Raw genomic sequence first — 23,020 nt, 5'->3', positions numbered from 1 at the left:
GTAAACAAGAGTTTGTGATTTCTCTTCTTATTCAAGTCTTCAGTTATATTTTTGGGTCTTGACAAAATAAACTGTTCATTATTAATAGTTACATTATTTATTTGGTGTTATTAAAAAAATGGCAAATTTAAAAAAAAAAAAAAAAAACTTGAAATTTGAAATAGTTGTTATTTGTAATTCCCAGTGCTGCCAGCAGAGGGTGCGCTCGTTTCCCAGAGCTCCCCCCCTTTGCCGCGCTGCTGACAGCGGGGTGGAGTTGTTCTGTTGGTTGGTGGGATGCGGACTTTCTTCTACAGGACAACTCCCTCCACCTCTCACTTCACACACTTCATCAACACACACACACATACATACATACATACACACACGCTGCGCTGTGGGACCATCATCCTCTTCGACGAGCTGTCAGAAGCTCCTCTGTTGGAGATGTCGCTCATAATCCACATCATTACAACTTTGGGTGAGTTGAAGTTTTTTAACTGTACAAGTTTGTTTTTATGAAAAGTGTTGAGGTGCTGTCAGAAAGCCTGGGCGGAATTTCATCCTCTGTAGCTGCCAACACTTTTCTCCCGCATCAACACATGTAACGAGATCCATATGAAAACTATTACTCCCTGTTTTTCCCTGTGTTTTACCAGAAATTAGACTGTTCCCAAAGGTAAGAGGAAGGTGAAGCTGCTGCAGGGATTTTGTTTTTACAGAGCTGTAATGTCAGTTTGTCATGAAACACAAACTCAATCCGTGTATTTACAGGGAGAATCCATGTGATGTTAATTTAAATGGCCTGACAGCGAGTCTGGGTTTTATAATAGAAACCAAAATAAGGAGTTTTTTTTTTTTTTTTGGTGTTAAAAACAATCTTGTTCTGGCTGATCTAGTCGTGCAAAACACTGTGTGTGCGTCTTTTATCCACGCACTATCAACCTGTGTCCTCCCTGCAGCCCTGTGGGGTCCCGTCACGGCGCTGATGCCAGAGTTTGCGGATGTTTGCACCGAGGGCAGCTGCTATCCGGCCACAGGTGACCTGCTGATCGGCCGCGCGCACAAACTCACCGTCTCCTCCACCTGCGGCCTGAGGCACCCGGAGCGCTTCTGCATAGTCGGACATCTTGAGGTAAGAGAGGAAGAAATGTCAGAATTCCTGATATTTTAGTCAGAATTCTGATTTAAAGTCAGAATTCCTGAGATTAAAGTCAAATTTCCTGAGATTAAAGTCAGAATTCCTGTGATTAAAGTCACATATGGCCCTAATCCTCTTCCGTAGAAAATAAACTACAGTAATGGATCCTGTGGCAAAGTAACGTAAGAATGGTCTTACAGCTATTTCCTGTGATAATCGATCGATTGTTCAGTGTATAACGCCCAAGTTATCACATTATAATTGAGAAAACTGCAAATATTAACATGTGAGCAGCTGCTACCTTTGATGTCTCTGGTATTTTTCTTCAAGTGCTTCCTTTAATTCTTTTGTCAATCAGCTAATCTATTTATTAATCAGTCATTTTTGCTCTATAGTACAAGTTGTTTTATGTGTGTGGTGTATTAATGAAACAATCAGGGGTCAGTAAGGGTTCATCTTCAGGAGGTTAATCCATGATACAACATCACTGCTCTTTGCACTGATCGCTTCATAATAATCATAATCTTGAACTATTGATTGATGCTTATTATGGACTAAACTACACAGAGGAACGCCCTCTGCTTCTTGTTTACTTCTCATTTGTGTTTGTGGTTTGCTTCTTTTATTGTCTGAGAGCCACATTATTCCCAGTGGGACCATGAATTCATTCACATGAGCTTTATGTGACGTGTAATCGTAATGTGGGAAAGACTTTAATTGGCAGATATTAAACAGCTGGTTGTGATTAGCTCTGAAAAGCAAAGTCAGAAAGAGTGAGAGAGAGACGGACCATCACTAACGTTAATCATCTTCTTTTTAGAGATTTTAAAACTGAAAAGCAATTTTGACGGTCGTGACGTAAACACGGTTAAATTCGACTAATCGATTATTATTATGTTTAAATTTCTGTGTCTGTATCCTCCTGTAAATGCGTCAGTACGGTGAGAGCCAATCACAACAAGGGTCGGATTCCTTGCATGTGTCACACTTGCCTGATTGCACTTATCATTAAAAAATCATCCGGAGCGGAACCAAGAAAATGCTTCATAATAAACCAAACAAAGTCTTCCCTCAACTTTATTTTGAACATATAAACCCACGAGGAACACTCACTTGATTCGTTAAATAAATCAGATAGAGTGGATAAGTTGTGTTGAATTCATTAGGAATAAAGTGCCCATTTCCTGTTATTGTTGAGGAATAACTGCAGGTCACAGAAAGTGGGTCAGATCTCAGTTCTCAGCACAGTATAAAATATAGCGGCCTTGAAGAAGGCTTTTTAATGACAGTGATTTATCGCTTATGAATTCTAGCAAGAGAAAAGGTTCGGTCCATCTACTGCAGTGATGAAAATGACTTAAACCCTCTGCACAAGCTGCATTTGAGCTGTTTCTGTAACTGTTGTAACGATAGAGCAAGAGATTAAGTAGAAACTATTGAGATTACATTGTCGTTGTGTGGGTGTGTGTGTGTGTGTGTGTGTGTGTGTGTGTGTGTGTGTGGGAGCAGGCACATGCACAGTATCTGCTCGCTGTCTTGTCGAGTGGGAGTGCAGACATTCCCCTCCACAATAAAAGCACTGTGTGGCGCACAATCCCTGCCCTGTTGTGCGCGTTGGTCTAAGCGGGGGGGGGGGGGGGGGGGGGGGGGGGGGGGCGGATGTAGGGGATATTCTCCTTTTATCAAACACCCTTTGGCGAGTTCCGTCCGTGAATGGCGTCCTTATGAAGTCGCAGACGCAGTGTGGGGCCTCTCTAGAGATGAGGATGAGCACAGCCGACAAGTATGAGCTGCAGATGAGGAAGGGAGAGGAAGTCCGACTCAAGTGGCAAGATTTTTTCTTGTTTTGTTTAATTCCGCTGCTGAGTGGAGCCACTTATCCTGACTCCGCTCACATGTCAACACAGACACAGTCGGCCGGGTCCGGGTGAAATTGAGAAACTCATCTTGTTTATTCACACACTGAGATGTTGTGAGGTTTAAGTGTGTGTGTGTGTGTGAACCAGAGTAGAGTTTGTGTTCATGCCAAACATTAAGATGTGCACATTATTAAACTGACACACTGGAAACACGATATATACATCATTTGTTTGGATTCCCAATTACTACATGGCCAAAAGTATGTGGACATCTCCAACTTACACCCATGTGTGATTATTAAACATGTGATTCCAAAACTGCTGCTACAAAGGCCCCCACCCTCTGGTTTCAGGCGTTACACAAGATTTTGGAGCAAACTGTTCCCCTGATGGAGCCTGTAGAGACCGACAGTGATGAAGTTCTAGCTAAAGATCTGGATTAATGTGATTTGGAGCTGGATTCTTAGGACAGACAGAGGGGGGAGAGGTGGAGGTGATTTGCACTGATCAGACTGATTGAACTTTCACTATTCGTCATTCGTGGAGTTGGCACCGATGACCGCTCACCAAAAAATATGAAAAACATCCCGAGAATTTCATTCCTCCCCCCTATCAGACTTTACAGATGAACTAGATATGAGACAAATAGCAAATTAATTGATTAGTGCTTCAACAGAAAATCAAAAAGCAACAATTTTCACAGCAAAATCGCAAAAAAAAAAAAAAAGTTCGATCTTCTTAAATGTGAGGCTTTGCTGCTTTTCTTTGTCTTCTAGGAAGCTGAATGTTTTGGGGGTTTTTTATTCCTTTTTTGGACAAAACAAGCAGTTTGAAGATTGATTAATCTTTAAATAATCTGTAGGTTAATTGATAATGGATATAATCATTAGTTGTACAGGTAGATGCAATTGCAATGCATTTATTGGAACTACTTTCTTCTAAATAAGTCGTTGATAGCCAGTTCTGCTTATTAAGTAAGAGAAGTTTTTCCAGAGAAGGTTTTACTTGTAATTTGGGTGAACTGACCCTTTAACCTTTTAACCCTTTAACCCTCTGTCCATCAGGAGGAGAAGAAATGTTTCGTGTGCGACTCCAGGCGGATGTACGACGAGGACAACAACCACGTCAGCCACACCATCGAGAACGTGGTCACCACCTTCGCACACAACCGCCTGAAAACCTGGTGGCAGTCGGAGAACGGTGAGAGACAGAAAACACACCTGAGTGTTCGCTCTTGAAATGAAAGAGACTGAACTTCCTGTCCACTCCTGGTTTGAAGTGAACACAGAGCAGAGCAGCGTGTGAGCTCTCACTGAGACCGTTCTCATGGGAACTGGGCTCAGTAATGACTAGACAGGAGATCACAGAGCCTCTGGCTGCAGCCAATCACAGCAGGCCTAGGAGGCGGGGCTTACAGGTGGACTGAGGAGAACAGGTGTGCAGGCGGGAAACAGATGTGTGTCATCACTTGAACTCACACAGGACTTTAAAGTGGGAAAAAGAGAAGTGTGTAATGAGACACGGAGGTTCAGAGGACTCCACGGCGGGAAGGAGAAACTGGAAACGTATCTCAGTTTCAGGGATTTTACAGGATTTAATATCACAAGCATCGAACATCTAGTAGCACAAGGAGAAAGTTCACTGGTGTATAATCATAAAAACTCTCCAGGATAAATATAAAACATCCAAATACAGCTACAGTACACTGAGTTCAGAGTTTAGTAGTTAAGCCAATACCCTGTTAAATAGATTTGTAATCGTAACGTGTTCTGAGAAGCCGTTTCGCTCATTTATGTTGAATTTGGAATTTAACTTTTCCCACTTTTTTACCGCCATAGTGGTAAATATCTTTACTTTCAGTCAATCTGATATTTTCTAGAAAAACCTTTCCGAAGTCTGCGTGCAGAAACTGAAATTCCCTGTTGTGGGAAAAAGGCACGACCACTGAGCTCCCCTTGTGTTTCCTGATCTCCTCAGGAAACTGATATACAGCACACTCTGCAGACAGATGCCTCATGACTTATTTAAATATACAGAAAGTGTTTAGTTTGGGTCGTTCCAGAGTAATAACTATTCCAAACAAACCGGCAAATCATTATATTTGACCCTCCGTGAAATGAAAACCCAAAGAATCTCCATCATGACATCATTAAAGCAGCAGGTTCTCATGCAGACGAACTCCAGCTCCCACATTCATGCTGTACATGCACACGCTGTTCCCTCAGTGCGGTGGGAATCTGTCAGAGGTGTGAGTCATGGAGGGAGCGGCGGCCAGCTCCGCAGATGGCTTTCAGACAGCAGGAAGCTGCAGACACACAATGGCTTTGCTTGGGATTTCCTAATCCCCTCGCAGTAGTCGTCCAGTTCATTCTTGGCCTCCGAGCTGCACCAGCTGTTTAAGTTCCAACATATAGTTTTCATAACCGGAGATTTACTCATCACTAAATTAAAACTGCTGCACCACACAAACTAGTTTTTTACATAGAGATCAGTTGTTACTGAATATTTACACCCAATAACTGCCAGATGTGACTGTTACGTAGCTAACTGAACCAGCTAGCCCACATAACTAGCAATAGCTTACTAATATATTAATATATACTTGCTAAAATATGACTCGGTTAATAAACTATTGTGAAGGCTGACTGATTAAATGGCGACTTCCTACCTTTGAAGCAGTTGTGAAGTCCTATTGTCTATCTATTCCTCAATTAATTACGTTCCTTCAGTTCGTAAGGGTCCACAGAACGAAAGCTTTAAAAGCATTTTTCATAAACAGTTGTGAATGAGCAAAACATTTCCGATAAAACACAATATACCTCAAATAACAAAACATAGTAACCCTAATAAAGAAATAAGCCTGATTAGCACCCGAAGTCTCCAAACTGAACTTAGATAACTGACAGAACTAACGATAGCTTCCTTATTTATGATCTGTTTAGATAAAATATTAACGTTAACTTAAATGTAATGGTGCTGATTAGCAGCCAATTTACACATCCCCAGTCTTTTCCGGATATTTCTAGAATTTCAATGGATTAATCTGATTTATTCTGGAATTAAATATCTATGACTTTACACACAAGTTTAGAGAGGAATTTACAAATAACTGGTGCAACACTATCCAGAACCGAAGCTTTAAATTGATTGGATTTGAGTCTGGGCGGACAGAAAGAGCCTGTAAATGTTGAGCATATGTCAAAGTGCGTGAGAAACTTTGGGGTGTGTGGTCTGTTGACATTTTACATACTGAACTCTTATGAATGGAAAGAAAGAGTCGTGGCTTTAATGGTTGATTTCCTGTGTGTTTCCGCTCCACCTGCAGGTGTGGAGAACGTGACCATCCAGCTGGACCTGGAGGCCGAGTTTCATTTCACACACCTTATCATGACGTTCAAGGTGCTCGCTCTCCCTCTCACGCACACACACCCCCACAAACATAAAACACACACACACACATAACATATCGTACAAATACTCTCATACCAATGGCACGGAGATAAACACAGCGTCGAACAGCTGTCGTTGAGGAATGTGGAAAATCGCTGTGGTCTCTGGGGAGCGGTGGGAAGAAGAGGAGGAGGGAGAGGATGAGTTCTGATCGCTGTCACATGGTCGGCCATGATGGCGGACAGCTGGATTCATGCCCTCCATTGACATTGTAGTGAAAACACCCACTTAAAGACTCGCATGCAACATACTGTACATCCTGTCCCATCATGTGTTCAGTGGGATGGAGGGAAAGATCAACATCTTCAGCAGCCGCCACCCTTACAGCAATGCCAGTACACTTATATCCAAAACATAGATTATCATTGTTTCTCAAGGAGATGAAAAGGTATAAGAAAACCTGCTTTACCTAAATTTAAAAGTTGTCACAACTTAGATTTTTGAAACACACATTTATGACAATAATGCAAAGTAAATCATCGCCGGTAATTCCAATTTCCAGTGAATGACACCGAGTTGGAGGAAAAAGAAGCTGTTACAAGTCATGAAGTTTTTTTTCTGTCTGTATCTGTCCGCAGACGTTTCGTCCGGCTGCCATGGTGATCGAGCGGTCGATGGATTTCGGGAAGACGTGGCAGGTTTATCGTTATTTCGCCTACGACTGCAAGTCCTCGTTCCCCGGTGTGTCCTCCGGGCCCCTGGTCAAAGTGGACGACATCATCTGCGACTCCCATTACTCAGACATCGAACCGTCCACAGAGGGAGAGGTGTGTTTATTTCTATAATATCTGAGTTTCTGATGCAGGAAAAAGAAGCAGATAAAAGTAGAAAATACAAACTTTCACCTGATTTCTGATTGTAGGTGATTCTACGAGTCCTGGACCCGGCCTTCAAGATCGATGACCCCTACAGTGTGCGGATACAGAGTATGTTGCTCATCGCAGGGAATTTGATTTGACCACAGACAGATTACAGCGCTGAGATGATTTCCAGTAACTGTTAGTCATCTGTAGCCTAGGTAACAGGAGGTCAGAGGTCAGCCGAGAAAAGCACTGGAAAGAATTTCACATGTGGAAGCCACTCGGCCTTTGTACACACACACACACACACACACACACACACACACACACACAGGCAGAGGCCTCATGTTAAGTATGTGCTGAATGCTGTGGGTGTGTGAGGAACAGCAGCTTTACAGAAGAGCGACGAATGAGAGACACTGAACTCATCTTTCCCTGGATAAACAAAGTGTGTGTGTGTGTGTGTGTGTGTGTGTGTGTGTGTGTGTGCACGCGCAGACATGCTGAAGATCACTAACCTCCGGGTGAAGTTCATCAAGCTCCACACGCTGGGCGACAACCTGCTGGACTCCCGCGACGAGGTGACGGAGAAGTACTACTACGCCCTCTACGATATGGTCGTCCGCGGAAACTGCTTCTGCTACGGCCACGCCTCCGAGTGCGCCCCGATGGATGGAGCGCCGACGGGAGCCGAGGGCATGGTACATGAGACACACGCTCACAGCCAACTGATATAAGAAAGAAATATAGAGCAGGAAATAAAGAGATTCAGTTTTTTTTATTCTTTGTTATTTATTTTTATTATTGATTTAATTTAACATAAAGAAAAGAATTACCAAAATAAGAGCTGCACTGAGACTGAACGTTCTTGCTTGACTTTGGGAACAGCAGTTAACAAAACTTTACACTCTTACCACCTCAGTAGCTGTTCTGGAGCTTTCAGTTGCATCCCATGGTTTTCCTCAGCAGATTGAGTGTCCATCAAGAAACTGAGGATATTTAAATTTGGATTCAGGAAATGAACTTCCATTCCCCCAAATAACATGAAACTTTTGTATGTTGCTCTTTGCTACAAATAAAATTCAATAAGCAGCTGTCGGATTCTGGCTGTATTTTTGTGGTTTATGTTGCTCAAATCAGCATTAACTTACTTCTGTGTGCAGGTCCACGGCCGCTGCGTGTGCAACCACAACACTGAGGGACTGAACTGCGAGCGCTGTCAAGACTTTTACCAGGATTTGCCTTGGAGACCTGCGGAGGGACGAAACACCCACGCCTGCAAGAGTGAGAAACAAAGCACTCTCATTTCTGAATACGAAGTACGCAGCTACAGCCAGTTAGCTTAGCTTAGCTTAGCATAAAGACTGGAAACGGGGGGGGCAGCTAGCCTGGCTCTGTCCTCTAAAGCTCATCATTGATTATATATTATATTACAATTTACAGCTAAACAAACTAGCTGTCGTTTCTTGGCTCAAACTTCATTCAAATACATTTACACAGAACTTTTATGAAGCCAGTTAATGATCATTAAATACTGAATTTAAACCAGATTAAACTATTTCAATAATCGATTAATAATTTCAGTCATTTATCAAGCAGCATTTCCTTGTAGTAGCTTCTTAAATTTGAGGATTTGCTGCTTTTCTCCGTCTATGACAGTAAATTTAATATCTTTGTTATTTTTTACTTTTGTCGGGTGACTTTTGTTTGTTTTTTACTGAAAATGTGACTGACAAACGTGTGAGTAAAATAATATATAAAACAATGGGATAATACATAAATACTCACAGGTATGAAAAGTACAAGAATAATATATAGTTTATAAGAGTAAAGTCTATTGACAGGATTTGAAAATGGAATACAAAAGCATGTTTTCAAAGGAAAGACCAGCAGTAAACTCACTTCTCTCTCTCAGAGTGTGAGTGTAACCATCACTCTGCTTCCTGTCACTTCGACCTGGCCGTTTACATGACGACCGGCAACATGAGCGGAGGCGTGTGCGACGACTGTCAGCACAACACGGTGGGCCGGCAGTGCGAGCAGTGCGCACCCTTCTATTACCAGCACCCCAACAGAGACCTGCGGGACCCCGCCGTCTGTGAACGTACGTCACCTCCGCGTAACCTCTGACCTCTGACTGTACCCACTGCTCTTCCTCTTCCTCCTCCTCCTCTTCTTCACGGCCCACTCGGCTCATTACGCAGACAAGACAGTCCTCGACCAGGTTTCGGCCTCAGACGAGCAACATCTGGAGCCGCACTCACGGACTGTGTTCAAGTCTTTGAAGTGAAAAGCAGAAAGTAGCCGTTGTTACAGCATGATTGTAATTACCTGCTAATGACTGGGTATGAGTGGAAATAGTCGCAGTAAAATAAGAACAAACAGCATCTTCTTTTCCCGCCTCTTCTTTTCTCCCTGGTCTTTCAAATGACACGTCGCCTCTGCTTCTCTCTGCTCTTCCATGTCTTGTCCTGATTTTCTATTACCATATCAAAAACTGAAATAGTTTTAAGATTAGTTTTGAGGCGTCACTTTTCCAACATTTGTTTTCTTTCTGCTCCCACCAGTCCTCGTTTTATTTCACAAGATGTTTCAACATTTATTGCTCTTAAATCTGCGGTGTATATCCATGATCCCTGGAGGATAAATGCTAATGTTTTTGGTTAACCCCGTTATGTTCCACTTTTACAGAGAAAATATCTTAATCTATTGGGCAGATTTAAACTAAATTCACTGTGAACATTCATTCTCCCCAGAGGATGAACCCTCGTACATTTTGGACTCTTTGTGAATTTTTCCTCCAGTAACAACCCAAAACCAACTTTTCATCTTTGCACACAAGATATTTAGATTGTCATGTAATTCACTTTGTGGTTTCAAGTGGAGGAACCTCTTTGCAGATAAGTCTCTAAGAATATCAAGATCATTAGTGTGTTGTTGAGAAACATCACAGCCGGACTTTAGACGTTTACTTCTGTCTTTGTTGCTGAGCAGATTTCCCTTTTTCACTTTTTTGTTTTCCTTTCTTGCTCTTCCTGTGTCCACACACGATCTCCCTGATGTCGTTTTTTCATGTCTCCTCAGCGTGTAACTGTGACCCGGACGGGTCTCTGCAGGGCGGACTGTGTGATTCGCGAAACGATGTGGCGGCTGGGCTGATCTCAGGCCAGTGTCGGTGCAAAGCCAACGTGGAGGGCGAGCGCTGCGACCACTGCAGAATGGGACACTTCGGGCTGGGACAGGGGCCTGAGGGCTGCCTGCGTAAGTCACAACTCATTATATTACATTAAAGGCCTGTATTACATTTTCTAATTTGTATTGTCTGATCAGTATCTCAGTTTACATGGAGAGTTTTTAATGTTTCCTGTCTTTTTGCCAAGAAAAAGTTATATTTTTATGCCATATTTATTTATTTTTATGTAAAAAAGGACTAAAATGACTAAAAATAAGCAAAACTAATCACAGGATACAGGTTGTATATTGTTATTGATAGTTCTGCTCAATATTAAATTCCCTTTAAATACCACAAGTTAATGTACCCCTGTAAACATACCCACACCCCTTCATCTTAGATTATTAGATATGTTTAGCATTGATTTAAAAAGGCTAAATCTAAACAAATTAAAAGGGGTTTTTACTTCTAAACAAAACCCCTTAAACTGTGCATTAAGTATAACCCATTAAAAACACCTTATTATTTTACAATCCATCAATTATTCGGTTAAAGATGCATTAATTTCATCATTATTAACGGGTAAATTAATGGACTTTTAAGGTGGAAAGGTGCCTGTTCCTGGAGAACTTCACATGAAAACAGTTTATAACACAGACACAGACGTACTGAGTGTACATATACACACAGATACAGTGGGACAGGCTGACGCTGTTCAACCTGCTGCTTCTCTGTGTGTTTTGGCAGCTTGCACCTGTAACCCGCTGGGAACTCTGTCGGGAGGAAACTCCTGTGATTCAGGCTCCGGAAGGTGCTTCTGCAAACGGCTCGTCGACGGACACAACTGCGATCAGTGTCTGGTACGGATCCAAACACAACTGTCGGCCTGAGCCTGGACACGTTTCCCTCCCTCTGTGTGTGTGTGTGTGTGTGTGTGTGTGTGTGTGTTAACCGGAATCACACGTGTTTGCCCTCTTTTCTTTTGTCTACAGCCGCAGCACTGGGGTCTGTCCAATGACATGGATGGCTGCAGACCATGTGACTGTGACCAGGGCGGGGCTGTTAACAATAAGTGAGTTTAGAAAACTAGAATCGCCTCCTCGCGGTCGTATCCCTCCGCCACTCAGACTAGTTCCAGGTTACATCCCTGTTTATCCAGAGTCATATCAAATATTCACTGTTTGTGTGAAATTTTGTCATAATTGTTGTGTGTATTCTTGAGAAATGGCTAAAAAGTGTTTTGTGAGATGACCGTGACCTTTGACCTTTGACCAAAAATATCTAATCAGTTCGTCCTTGAGTCAAAGTGAACATTTGTGCCACATTTGAAGGTTTTCCCTCGAGGAGTTCTTGAGATATCACGTTCACAAGGCCAAAACTATGTTTCATGAGGTCACCGTGACCTTTGACCTTTAGCCACCAAAGTCTAATCAGTTCGTCCTTGAGTCCTGGTGAACATTTGTACCAAATTTGAAGAAATTCCTTCAAGGCGTTACTGAGTTTTCACGTTCACAAAGCCAAAACTGTGTTTTGTGAGGTCACCACGCCCTTGACCTTTGACCTTTGACCCCCAAAATCGAATCAGTTCATCCTTGAGTCCTAGTGAATGTTTGTGCCAAATTTGAATGAGTTACATCCAGTCTTTTCTGAGATATCGTGTCCAGGAGAATGGGATGGACAACCTGAAAACAATATGGCTCCATTTTCTAGTTTTTCCATCAATTATAAAAAAATAATCTAAAATATAATATAAGAACATGAAAAACACGGACACTGCCATGTTTCTAATATCTGCTAACGTGCGTGTCTCTGTCCGCAGCTGCGACCCTCACTCAGGACAGTGCGTGTGCAGGGAGCACATGTTCGGACGGCGCTGCGATCAGGTCGAGTCCGGCTTCTACTTCATCGCTCTGGATCACTACACCTACGAGGCCGAGGACGCCGAGCACGGACCCGTGAGTGTGTGTTTTAACGCACCATCCGTTCACCGGTGCTTCGGTGTTGTTCTCAGACGATGTGAACCGCCTCTGTCTGTCTCTGCGTCAGGGTGTGACGGTGGTGCAGAGGCCTTACCCTCTGGATCGTAGTCCCACGTGGACCGGGATGGGTTTTGTGAACGTGCCAGAAGGAGCGTACTTAGAGTTCAACATCGACAACGTCCCAGAGTCCATGGACTACGACATCCTCATCCGCTATGAACCACAGGTGACTAATTTAACTGTTAATATTAACTATCTTTAAGTTTTAAGAAAGGAAAATAACTGTGTGTGTGTGTGTGTGTGTGTGTGTGTGTGTGTGTGTGCAGCTGCCGGAGCAGTGGGAGCAGGTGAACATCAGGGTGCAGCGTCCCGTCGTCAACGCTCCAAACTACTCAGGTCACTGCAGAAACTCCATCCAGAGCGGAGACGAGCAGACCCTCTCTCTTCCACCTGGATCCAGGTAACGCGTCAGTCCACCTGAGTGTGTCTGCCTCTCACACACACACACACACACACACACACACACACACTGACTCTCCGCTGTTTTTCAGACACGTGTTGCTGGTGAGGCCGGTGTGTTTCGAGCAGGGACTGAACTACACGATCCGCCTCAGTCTGCCGCTCTACTCGTCACTCAGCGACGTCCAGAGTCCGTACACACTCATCGACTCTGTACGTAGAACACACACACACACACACACACACACACACACACACACACAAAACAGAAAATACACAAAAATACACATGTTCACTGAAGTTTTTCCTATACATACCTCACTCCTCTCTTCCTTCAAACCTATGTTTTTATTATGGTTTCCATTCCCCTGACTTCCTCCTCCTCCTCCTCTTCCTCCTCCTCTTCCTCCTCCAGTTGGTGCTGATGCCCCGGATTCGGGAGCTGGACATGTTCCATGGGATCGAAGGTGATGGAGCGTGGGATACATTCCAGCGCTACCGATGTCTGGAGAGCAGCCAGAGCGTCGTCAAGAGCCCCATGACCGACATCTGTAACGACTACATCTTCAGCGTCTCCGCTCTGCTGCACAAAGGAGCCATGGGTGCGTAGTTACGTGTTTGTTCAGTGGCAGGCGTTTTCCCTTTTTGAGTTACGTTTGTTATAGCGGCCTCATAAATATCCTCCTGTCTTATTTCCCAGAGTGCCAGTGTGACCCTCAGGGTTCCCTCAGCGCCGTGTGCGAGTCCAGCGGAGGTCAGTGTCGGTGTCGACCCAACGTGGTCGGCAGGAACTGTGACCACTGCGCCCCGGCTACGTTCCTGTTCAGCCCCGCCGGCTGCAGACGTGAGTGTCGGGCATGAGTTTCACAGTTTGACGCTGATTTAAAAACAAAAGAATAACGAGAAGTGTAATCATTTAACTTTCTCTCCAGCGTGCGACTGTGACCCTCAGGGCTCGGTCAGCGCCTTCTGCCACGAGGCCACCGGCCAGTGTGAGTGCGTCCCCGGGGCCGCGGGTCGCCAGTGTTCCCACTGCCTGCCGGGCTTCTGGGGCTTCCCTCAGTGCCGGCCCTGCCACTGTAACGGCCACAGCGAGTACTGCCACCCTCAGACCGGAGAGTGTCAGGGCTGCAGGGACTTCACCACCGGACACCACTGTGAGAGGTACGACGTGCCGATTGGTCGACTGTGACCTCGGTCGTTGGTTGACCACCCAACGCTTTTGTATTATGAGTTGCAGAGTTTAGAGTTTCGGCTTTACTTTGCAGCGTGTGGAAATGTTCTCTTGGTTTCTACAGATTCTCTGCAGCAGTTTATGAAGTCATGTGTCTTTGGGAAACCTAACCTCTGCCTCCAAGCAGCCTCAGAGAGCTACATCAAAGGCATCAGGGAGTCTTTTCTACTTAACCTTTCCCCTTACTTCCAGATGTCTGAGTGGTTACCACGGTGACCCAGAGCTGGGTTCAGGTAGCCACTGTCGCCCATGCATGTGCCCCGACGGACCGCGCAGTGGACGCCAGTTTGCTGACAGCTGTTACCTCCTGGATTACACTAACCAGCTGGTGTGTGTGTGCAGCTCGGGCTACAAAGGTAAAGAAACACAGATCTGTTTCAAGTGCTCAGAGCTTTACATCATCACACCGTGGCCCCTGTAATTATCCTCCTTCCTCCAGATACATGAGGGGAAGATGAAAAAAAAGTCTGTTTCCTGTCCTTCGTCCAGGTGCCAGGTGCGATCAGTGCGCCCCGGGTCACTTCGGGAACCCTCTGGTGCCCGGCGGGCGCTGCTTGCCCTGCCAGTGCAGCAACAACATCGACATGCAAGACCCGGGGTCCTGCGACGTCCGCACGGGCGCCTGCCTCAAATGCCGGCACCACACCGACGGCTACGGGTGCCAGCACTGCAAACTGGGTTACTACGGCAACGCTGGCACACAGAGCTGCAGGAGTGAGTACAGCTGTTGAATGATGAAATGACTTTTTTAAAAACACACTTTTCCTTAAATAAAGTTTGAGTTGCAGAGCTGGAGTTGGATATTGTTGTCCAACCTATTCTATTCATTCTTCTGTATTTCAGCTCTGGTCATATTTGTGTGTAAATTAATTATTATATACAAACATATGTCTCCAAATGCAGAGTTTCTTTAACTCAGTGGTTCTCAAACTGGGGCCCGGGGACCCCCAGGGGTCCTAGAGGAGGTACCTCAGGGTGAATCATTTATTTTCACTATAATTCCATCCATAAGAAACACAATAACAATGTGTGAATATTTTGTTCTGTGGGTTTTAAACACTTTCTGTAATAAAACATCAGGTGGGGGACACTTGTCTAATTTGTGTCAGTTTCGGGTCCTTGAAAGTTTGAGAACTACGGCTTCAACTGTAACGACACATTCACACAAACTACCAGCGACTTTAATCCAAATATGAGTTTGAGCTGTTTGAATCTCTCCTCTGTGCAGAGTGCATGTGTCACTCGGTGGGCACGGTGCCTCAGGCCTGTTCCTCCCCCGACGAGTGCCAGTGCAACCAGCGCACCGGTCAGTGTCCCTGCCAGCCCAACGTGGTGGGTCAGAACTGCGACCGCTGCACCGCCGACACGTGGAACATCGCCGGCGGGACGGGCTGCCAGCGCTGCGGCTGCGACCCCGTCCACTCCTTAAGCTCCTCCTGCAACGAGGTGAGTCACACACAGTGATGAAAACCAAACCCTGCAGCAGCAGCAGCGCTAATTCTACTGCTAATCATTCCCACGTTATAATGTGGGAGAATATTTTAACCCTTAGAGACGCGTTATGAAATTCCACTCAGCAAAATCCAACATCTGTCTGCATCACTGCGTTAACGTCGCAGCAGCTGCTTCAGCTTGCTCTCTGTGAATACGATGTACAGCTGAACTGATTCCCACAAACTCATCTCTCAACGAGCTGCTGCTGCTGCTGCCGGCAAACATTTCCTTATACAATGTGCAGACTGGCAAGAAAAAGTGTTTCCAAACAATTCCCATTGAGAAAAGCAGCACAGAGCAGCGTGGCAGCAGTAAGTCACTGTGACCAACACATCTAATCACACAGGCTTGTTTATGTGTGTGTGTGTGTGTGTGTGTGTGTGTGTTTTTCTTTTTTGATATATAGACTCCAGCTGTTTGGGAATTGCCTCGTTCTCTGGCTTTTTCTCTCAATCACACAGATCTACATGTGTATACTCTGCACATAAAGAACAGGACAGTGTGCACCCACTCTCTCTCTCTCTCTCTCTCTCTCTCTCTCACACACACACAAACATTTGGGGTTTCTGTGTTTACTGGCTGCTGTCCATCAGAGGAAGGAAGTCTCAGAATACACTGTGGAATAACTGAATACACATTTCTCTAAGAGAAAAGAGTCACATCTATCTACAAAGGGCCATTGTGTCTGCGAGTAAAAACAAGTCTGAAATTTCAGCCTCTTTTTCCTCTTCTTCACACAAAACCCACCAGCTCCAAAACCCGAGCACCTTCTGCGTGAAAACGTTTTCTGACGTTCTTTGTGTTTTGTTTTATTTCCCGCTCCAGGTCACGGGACAGTGCTCGTGCAAACCCGGGTTTGGTGGCAGGACGTGTCGGGAGTGCAGAGAGCTGTTCTGGGGGGATCCTGAAGTGAAATGTCACCGTAGGTCACCCTCAACCCCGTCACCAGCAAACACACGAAAACAGCTTCAGTGTTGCGTCATTTATTGTGACGGCGACGCGTTTCGCAGTTCGGCACATAAGATCTGAAACAATGGTGATGAAGTTAACGGTGTGTGAAAGGAATTTTAATTTAATTCTCAACTTTGGTGCCACCAAGTGGTTTTTATCAGAAAAGACCATTTAGGACGTAGTTCAATCATGAATGACATTTAAAACAGAGAGTCATCTACAGTTTCCCCTCAGCATCTTCGGTTCATTCTCACAGCGTCGTTTTCAGCTGATTTATTTTGTTAAGCACCAAACACACACAGTGTAGAGACTAGCTGAGGAACGTAGCGCAGCATCTGGGTCACAAACTGGAAGAAACCAGAGTAGTGAAACATATTGACAGCTGAACTGAGGTCAGGTGGAAGACGGAGCGGCCTGGGAACATGCCGCTGTTAGAACGTAAGAAATTCCTCGGTGGCTCTGTTTGTGTGTTTAAGGATCATTGTCGTAACACTGGGGAACGTGGCCACGACTCCTTCGCTGTTCGCCCAATATGGACCTGAACACACTCTAACAGCCTTAAATGTCATGGTCACTGTTTCATTTCAAATCCAAAGTACAGAGTCAAAACATCCGGACTGTGCTGCGTTCTCCTGTTCCCGTTTCCCTTCTTAGCTTCTTCTCTCTCCATGTGTGGACTGAGTTGTCTCCTCTGAGTCACCGTGTAAAGACTTGAGCTTTCAGTTGTTTTTCCCTGGTTTTTCTCCTCCTTTCGTGTGTGTTTTTGTCTCTGTGTGTGTGTGTGTGTGTGTGTGCAGCTCATCATCTAAGATGGGATTTTGAAATGGCTTTGGAATAAATTGATTTTGTCAGACAGCGATTGTGTGTCGGCAGCTCTGAATCAGCGAGCTGGCGCTGACTGAGCATCTGTCTCTTGATGCCTGAAATTTTGATATTGTCAAGTCGAACAAACTTCTGGAAGGCCGATCTGCAGAAATGCGCTTCTCACAGTAGCTGGCTCGCCCTCAGAGAAAGAGAGAGGGAGTAGGAAGGAGAGAAAAAGACGAGGAGAGGGGCGGCAGAGTGAGGGGATCTGGGAATGACCTCTGGTTTCCCCCCTGCTCATGAGAACCAGATGTTCTCCAGAACTCCCAGGCGTCCCATTTTCGTCATGCACCATCACCCAGAGGACCCAGGGATCCTGAATTATTCCCGCTGTATTCCCTGAGGGTCTCTGAAGCTGTTGGACCAGCTGGACCTCTCCTCCTGTCTGCACAGACGACACACTGACGCGTCGAACTCTGAGCGGCCACCTTACAGAGCAATGTGTGGGAGCGATGTGAAGCGCTTTAAAGACGCTGCAGCAGCTGAGAGGTTGTTGTTCCGGCCAGATGTTGCATGTTAGAGGTTAGAATGCATCAGTGTTATTGGGTCTGTGGCACTTCTCAGTTACTAGCCCGTAATCACCACATATGTTCTGACCCAAATGTGCTTCTAAAGGCGGGTGTAATATTTCACCGTGACAACAAAACAAAACTTCAAACCCGGCGCTCACCTTCTGCTCCATAAATCACACAAACAAAATGCAGCAACGCTGACGGTGGAAACCTCTCGAACGCCGCATTCCTTCTCTGTGACTCACACCGACCCTCCCGGGGAGGGAGGACAGCCCTGTGGAGTGACCCGACACTCAGGGGGTCAGTACGACCTTCATGGTCTAAGTTCATGTCCAAGTTTGTTTAGTGGAGGTGCTGGAGGTTGAATTAACTTTTCAAATGACTTATTTCCCTGGGGAGACTTAAAAATGACCAGACCTCTTATGTACGACTACACGCCACATGGTTACTGCTCTTTTTATACCGTCTGTTCTAAGGGCCAGTTCATATAAAATTAACTTATTATTATTATTGTTATCATAATTGTTTACTGGTTTATTTTATTTTTTTGACTCTCAAGTCAAAGTACATCAGGTAAATCCACAAGATATAGAAAAACACTTAATTAACAGTTAATCCAACAGAGAAATGAAGTGAAACATACAGTACTGTATTTCACTACACTCTAATTAGACATAGAGACATAGAGGATTATGTGTGGTGTATGACTTTAAGTGATATATTATGAGTTTTTTAAAAGAGGATACCAATATGGTTCAGATGTAACATCAAGAGATTTGACCACATTTAGGCCAAGAAAATTAAAGCTGCTATTTTAAATATTTTTATATTAACTTGCACAAAATGACCATTTAATCCATAAAAGGTGTTGCTCGTATTGAAGAAGCCACAGATAAATGTAATAAAACTACGTAACAGAACAGCTGAACTAATGCACATGGAAAAGTATTTATATCAACAGAGCTTTTCTCAGGTGTGTGATTGGAAGATAATAATCCCTCCTAATGGAGAAAGGCCTATTCCTGGATTTACCTGAATATTCCTGGAGTTGGTTTTCTCCCTGACTTTCCTCCCTGTGTGTTTCCAGCTTGTGACTGCGATCCTCGGGGAATCTCCAGCGAGCAGTGCCATCGCACCACAGGTCAGTGCACCTGTGTGGAGGGTGTTTCCGGCCCTCGGTGCGACAGGTGCGCCAGAGGCTACCAGGGGGAGTTCCCCGCCTGTGAACCCTGCCACCAGTGCTTCGGCATCTGGGACAACGTGGTCGGCGAGCTGACCAATCAGACTCGACGTCTGGAGGCCCAAGTGACGGAGCTCCAGACCATCGGGGTGACGGCGCCGTATAAAGAGTTAATCGGCAGCTTGGAGAGAAACTCCAAGGCTGTTAGAGACATAGTAGAAAGCAACCCTGCAGCGGTGAAGCTGGAGCAGATACAGGACCTAATGCACCAGATCATGTACGTACAGAAACAAATAGAGACCCATAGATGGACGTAGTAGACACCCTTTCATTACTGTGTCGCTGTTTTCTCAGTGGTTTGATGTCCTACCTGAACGGAAAGCTGAACACGACGGAGGAAACCTTGAACGTTCTCCACGATGACGCCAACTCCACCGACGTAAACTTGGACGCACTGACGAAGGAGGCCAACCAGCTGGAGCAGAGCGTCCAGGAGCTGAGACAGCAGGTGTACGACGCCAAGAACGCCAACATCCAGGGTGAGAAATACAACTGTTGGACAGAGACAGTGTTTTTATTTAAACCTTTAACTCGCGTGGAAACAAGCACATCGTCAGCATATTGCTTCACATTCATTCTGTTACACTGGGTCACATTATTTCATGAACTAAAAATCTTTTTTCACGTTGTTTCTCACCTCACAAAAGAACTGAGTCATGCCAGATCTGTACTGTGTGTTTTCAGGTGCCATGGACACGATCACAGAAGCACACACGCAGTCTATGATGGCGGAGCTCAAGGCCAACGCCTCCACCAGTGATCCCAGTAACACAGTGGAGCAGTCCGCCACCGTACGGAAAGCCACGGAGGACAAACTGAGCAGCAGTCAGAAGGAGTTCGACCGCAAGCACCAAAGAAACTCGCAGAAGCTGGACAAGCTGTCCGACGAGATGGATAAGTTTGACCTGGCACCACTTAGCGAGAAGGTGAGAAAACGGAGGAGCAGAAACCACAACACAAAGATTATATATTTCCTGTATTATATTCTATATCATATCAACTATTATAAAGAGTTTCCCTCAAACTGACACACTTACTCTTTCTCTGCAGACGTGTGGTGGTGCAGCTGAAGGTGACGGCTGCTCCGGCTCCCCCTGCGGTGGGTTGGGTTGTGCCGGCGCAGACGGAGCTCCTCAGTGTGGAGGAGAAGGATGCCAAGGCCTCGTCACAACCTCCCAAACTGCTCTCAAATCAGCCAAGGACCTGGACCAGGAGATCCTAGCAGCGATGCAGGAGGTGGACAAGCTCTCCAGGATGGTAAGTGTGAATATAGTCATTTTATTTCATAACTAATATAGAATAACTCAGGATGGATTTTTGTTCGTGGTCAGGTGTGGGAAGCCAACGTCCGTGCAAACGAGGCCAAGGGGAACGCTATGGAGGTGCTGGTCAAATCCAACCGCAGCAAGGAGAGGGTGGAGCAGAGCAACGAGCAGCTCCGCAACCTCATCAAAGAGATACGAGACCTCCTCATGAGTGAGCACGCCGCATCGCTGCATCTGTCCGTCCATGCGGTTCTACAGGGACGTACTTCTACTTTTCAGAGTCAGTGATTGTGTTTCCTTTCTGATAATCCAGATGACAAGGCAGATGTGACAGTGATCGAGACGGTGGCCAACGAGGTCATGGCTCTGGAGATGCCGACCTCGACAGAGAAGCTGAACGAGCTGACGAAGGAGATCAGGGAGAGGGTGGGCACCCTGACCAGCGTGGAGACCATCCTGAGTCAGAGCGCTGATGACATCCAGGCTGCCGAGACGCTGCTGAAGGAGGCCAAGGCTGCCAGGTAACGCACACTGGTTTCCCTCAGCTTGTCTCTGCGTCATGTACAAATAAAGTTCTGTTACTTAACATGTCCACTGTCTCTGTGTCCGGCAGTGAGCAGGCGTCTAGCATGAAGGAGACAGCAGACGTAGTGAAGGCAGCCCTGGATGAGACTGAGCGTGCTCAGAATATCGCCATGGACGCCATCCAACTGGCCCAGAACAACACTAAAGGCACCCTGGACCTGCTGATCTCTGTGAGTTTGACTTCTGACCTCTGAGTGATGATGCAGAGGTGACTGCTGGAGCAATAACGAGCATGCAGCATAGAATTTAACAGCTTTCAGTGACTTTCATTTTATTGGTATGGAGGCAAAAATGCCATTCCCTTTTTGTAGTGTAACACCTGGACATAATTGTAAAAATGTTCTGTATTTCTGTGTGTGTGTGTGTGTGTGTGTGTGTGTGTGTCAGGTGGAGTCGGAGACGGCCATGTCGGAGCTGAAGCTCAGTAACACCACAAGCCGTCTGGTTCAGTTGGAGAGGGAGGTCGGCCTGCTGAGGCAGAACAACCTGGAGGTGAACCGGCTGGCGGAGACGGCCGACTTCATCACCGACCAGGCCAAACTGGAAGCAGAGGAGGCCCAGCAGGTCTCTCACACACACACACACACACACACACACGCGCACACACACACACACACACACACACACACACACACACACAAACATTTTCATGTGCTGCTGTCATCCCTGTAATGCTTATTTGTGTGTGTGTGTGTGTGTAGGAGTTTGACGTGGAGGTGAAAGCTAAATTGGAGGAGGTGGAGGACCTGGTGGGGGACAAAGGAGACTCGGTGCTGCAGGCGAGAAGGAAAGCAGATGAACTGCAGCAGGAGGCCAAAGAGCTGCTCGTCCAGAGCAGCAGCAAGCTGCAGAGACTCGGAGGTAGCCGATAGTATATATACTTTATTTATGTGGTGTGTTTTCATATTGCATGTTCAGAGCTTGTAATATTGTGTGTGCAGACTTTTCTTTTTCTTTTTCCTTTATATGTTGATTTTGTTTGGCAACTGTTCCCAGCTGGGGCTGAATGTGCACACTAGGGCTGCGACTAATGATCATTTTAATGATCCAATTAATCCAGTTTATTACTTTTGGCTATAAAATTGCTCCAAGTGTCATTACAGTCCAAGGTGACATCTTCAGGAGACTGAATTACAGTCCAGAATCCAAGATATTCAGATTATAGTGATATAAAACATTCTTCTTACCGCTATCCTTATTTTTTTGTCTGTTTCTTGTTACCGATTATCGATTATCTATTTTTTCGACTTATATACTGCTTCACATACAACACACAGCGGTGTCACATCTGTGCTTCTGCGTTTTCAGAGCTAGAGGTCTCCTACGAGGCGAACCAGCGCATCCTGGAGGCCAAAGCTGCGGAGCTGGCCGAGTTGGAGCAAACCGTCCGCAGGATCCTGGAGGAGATCAGCCACAAAGTGACTCTGTACAGCACCTGTCTGTGATGATCACCTGGAAGCTCCACCACCTCAAGCTCCTTCACTGTCCTCCAGTACTGGCTGGGATTTTAATAGCACCAAATGTTTGGAAAGGATTTCAGAATACTGCTCCCAGATGATTCCCTGAGTAATTCATAAAAACTATTCGGACCAAACACTGTTAAGATGTTTGACAGTCAGTGCCAAAGGTTTTGATTGTGTGTGAGCCACTAACTTAACACCGGACAGCTGTGCCAAGAAGTATTTTAACAATGGGAAAGCTGCCAAAGGCCGTTAAAGTGTTGATGTCCCAAAGGAAACCACTGAAAGCCAATGTGACCTCAGTGCTAGAAACCAGAGAATATAGAAGAATTTAGTCGTGTAAGCTATGACAATCTGTGTATTTAAACATATGAATGAACATATTTGATAGAAATATTAAAGTTTATATGTAGTTAATAAGCCCAAAGGTATGAAACATTGTCTGGACCAAAAGGCATTTGTGAAAAAGTGCTTTGACTATGAACAAATAATAAATTTTGATAAGATGAAGCTACTGAAGTTGTTGTTTTCATTAGATTTATTTTTCCTTTACAGATGTCTGCAGGTTTTGATCAG

General features: G+C 45.3%; 1 protein-coding gene across 1 annotated transcript; it reads left to right on the top strand.

Moving 5' to 3' along the window:
- The first annotated feature begins 301 nt into the window (after positions 1–301).
- On the top strand, positions 302–22,954 carry lamb1b (laminin, beta 1b). Its single transcript, XM_056367151.1, has 33 exons — positions 302–460; positions 942–1,114; positions 4,044–4,179; positions 6,305–6,378; positions 7,008–7,196; positions 7,292–7,355; positions 7,728–7,930; positions 8,393–8,513; positions 9,145–9,333; positions 10,314–10,490; positions 11,149–11,261; positions 11,394–11,473; positions 12,221–12,356; positions 12,448–12,606; positions 12,707–12,840; positions 12,932–13,052; positions 13,255–13,441; positions 13,540–13,683; positions 13,772–14,003; positions 14,266–14,429; positions 14,563–14,787; positions 15,302–15,519; positions 16,393–16,489; positions 18,982–19,351; positions 19,429–19,613; positions 19,819–20,060; positions 20,185–20,391; positions 20,466–20,610; positions 20,713–20,920; positions 21,013–21,154; positions 21,372–21,548; positions 21,686–21,845; positions 22,293–22,954. The coding sequence occupies exons 1-33, from the start codon at positions 427–429 to the stop codon at positions 22,427–22,429; spliced, it is 5,343 nt and encodes a 1,780-aa protein (XP_056223126.1). The 5' UTR covers positions 302–426; the 3' UTR covers positions 22,430–22,954.
- Positions 22,955–23,020: the final 66 nt, after the last annotated feature.

The sequence above is a fragment of the Seriola aureovittata genome, chromosome 22 (genome assembly GCF_021018895.1).
Source record: "Seriola aureovittata isolate HTS-2021-v1 ecotype China chromosome 22, ASM2101889v1, whole genome shotgun sequence".
Classification (NCBI taxonomy): Eukaryota; Metazoa; Chordata; class Actinopteri; order Carangiformes; family Carangidae; genus Seriola; species Seriola aureovittata.
Note: the sequence above shows the minus strand (reverse complement) of the source record. Positions and strands in the feature narration are given on the sequence as shown.

What these genes read in the sequence shown, in the direction of transcription:
- lamb1b (XM_056367151.1), top strand. Translation starts at nt 427, where the DNA reads ATGTCGCTCATAATCCACATCATTACAACTTTGG. An exon ending in GCATAGTCGGACATCTTGAG is followed by an intron (nt 1,115 to 4,043) that starts GTAAGAGAGGAA and finishes TCTGTCCATCAG; the next exon opens with GAGGAGAAGAAATGTTTCGT. An exon ending in CGACGGGAGCCGAGGGCATG is followed by an intron (nt 7,931 to 8,392) that starts GTACATGAGACA and finishes TTCTGTGTGCAG; the next exon opens with GTCCACGGCCGCTGCGTGTG.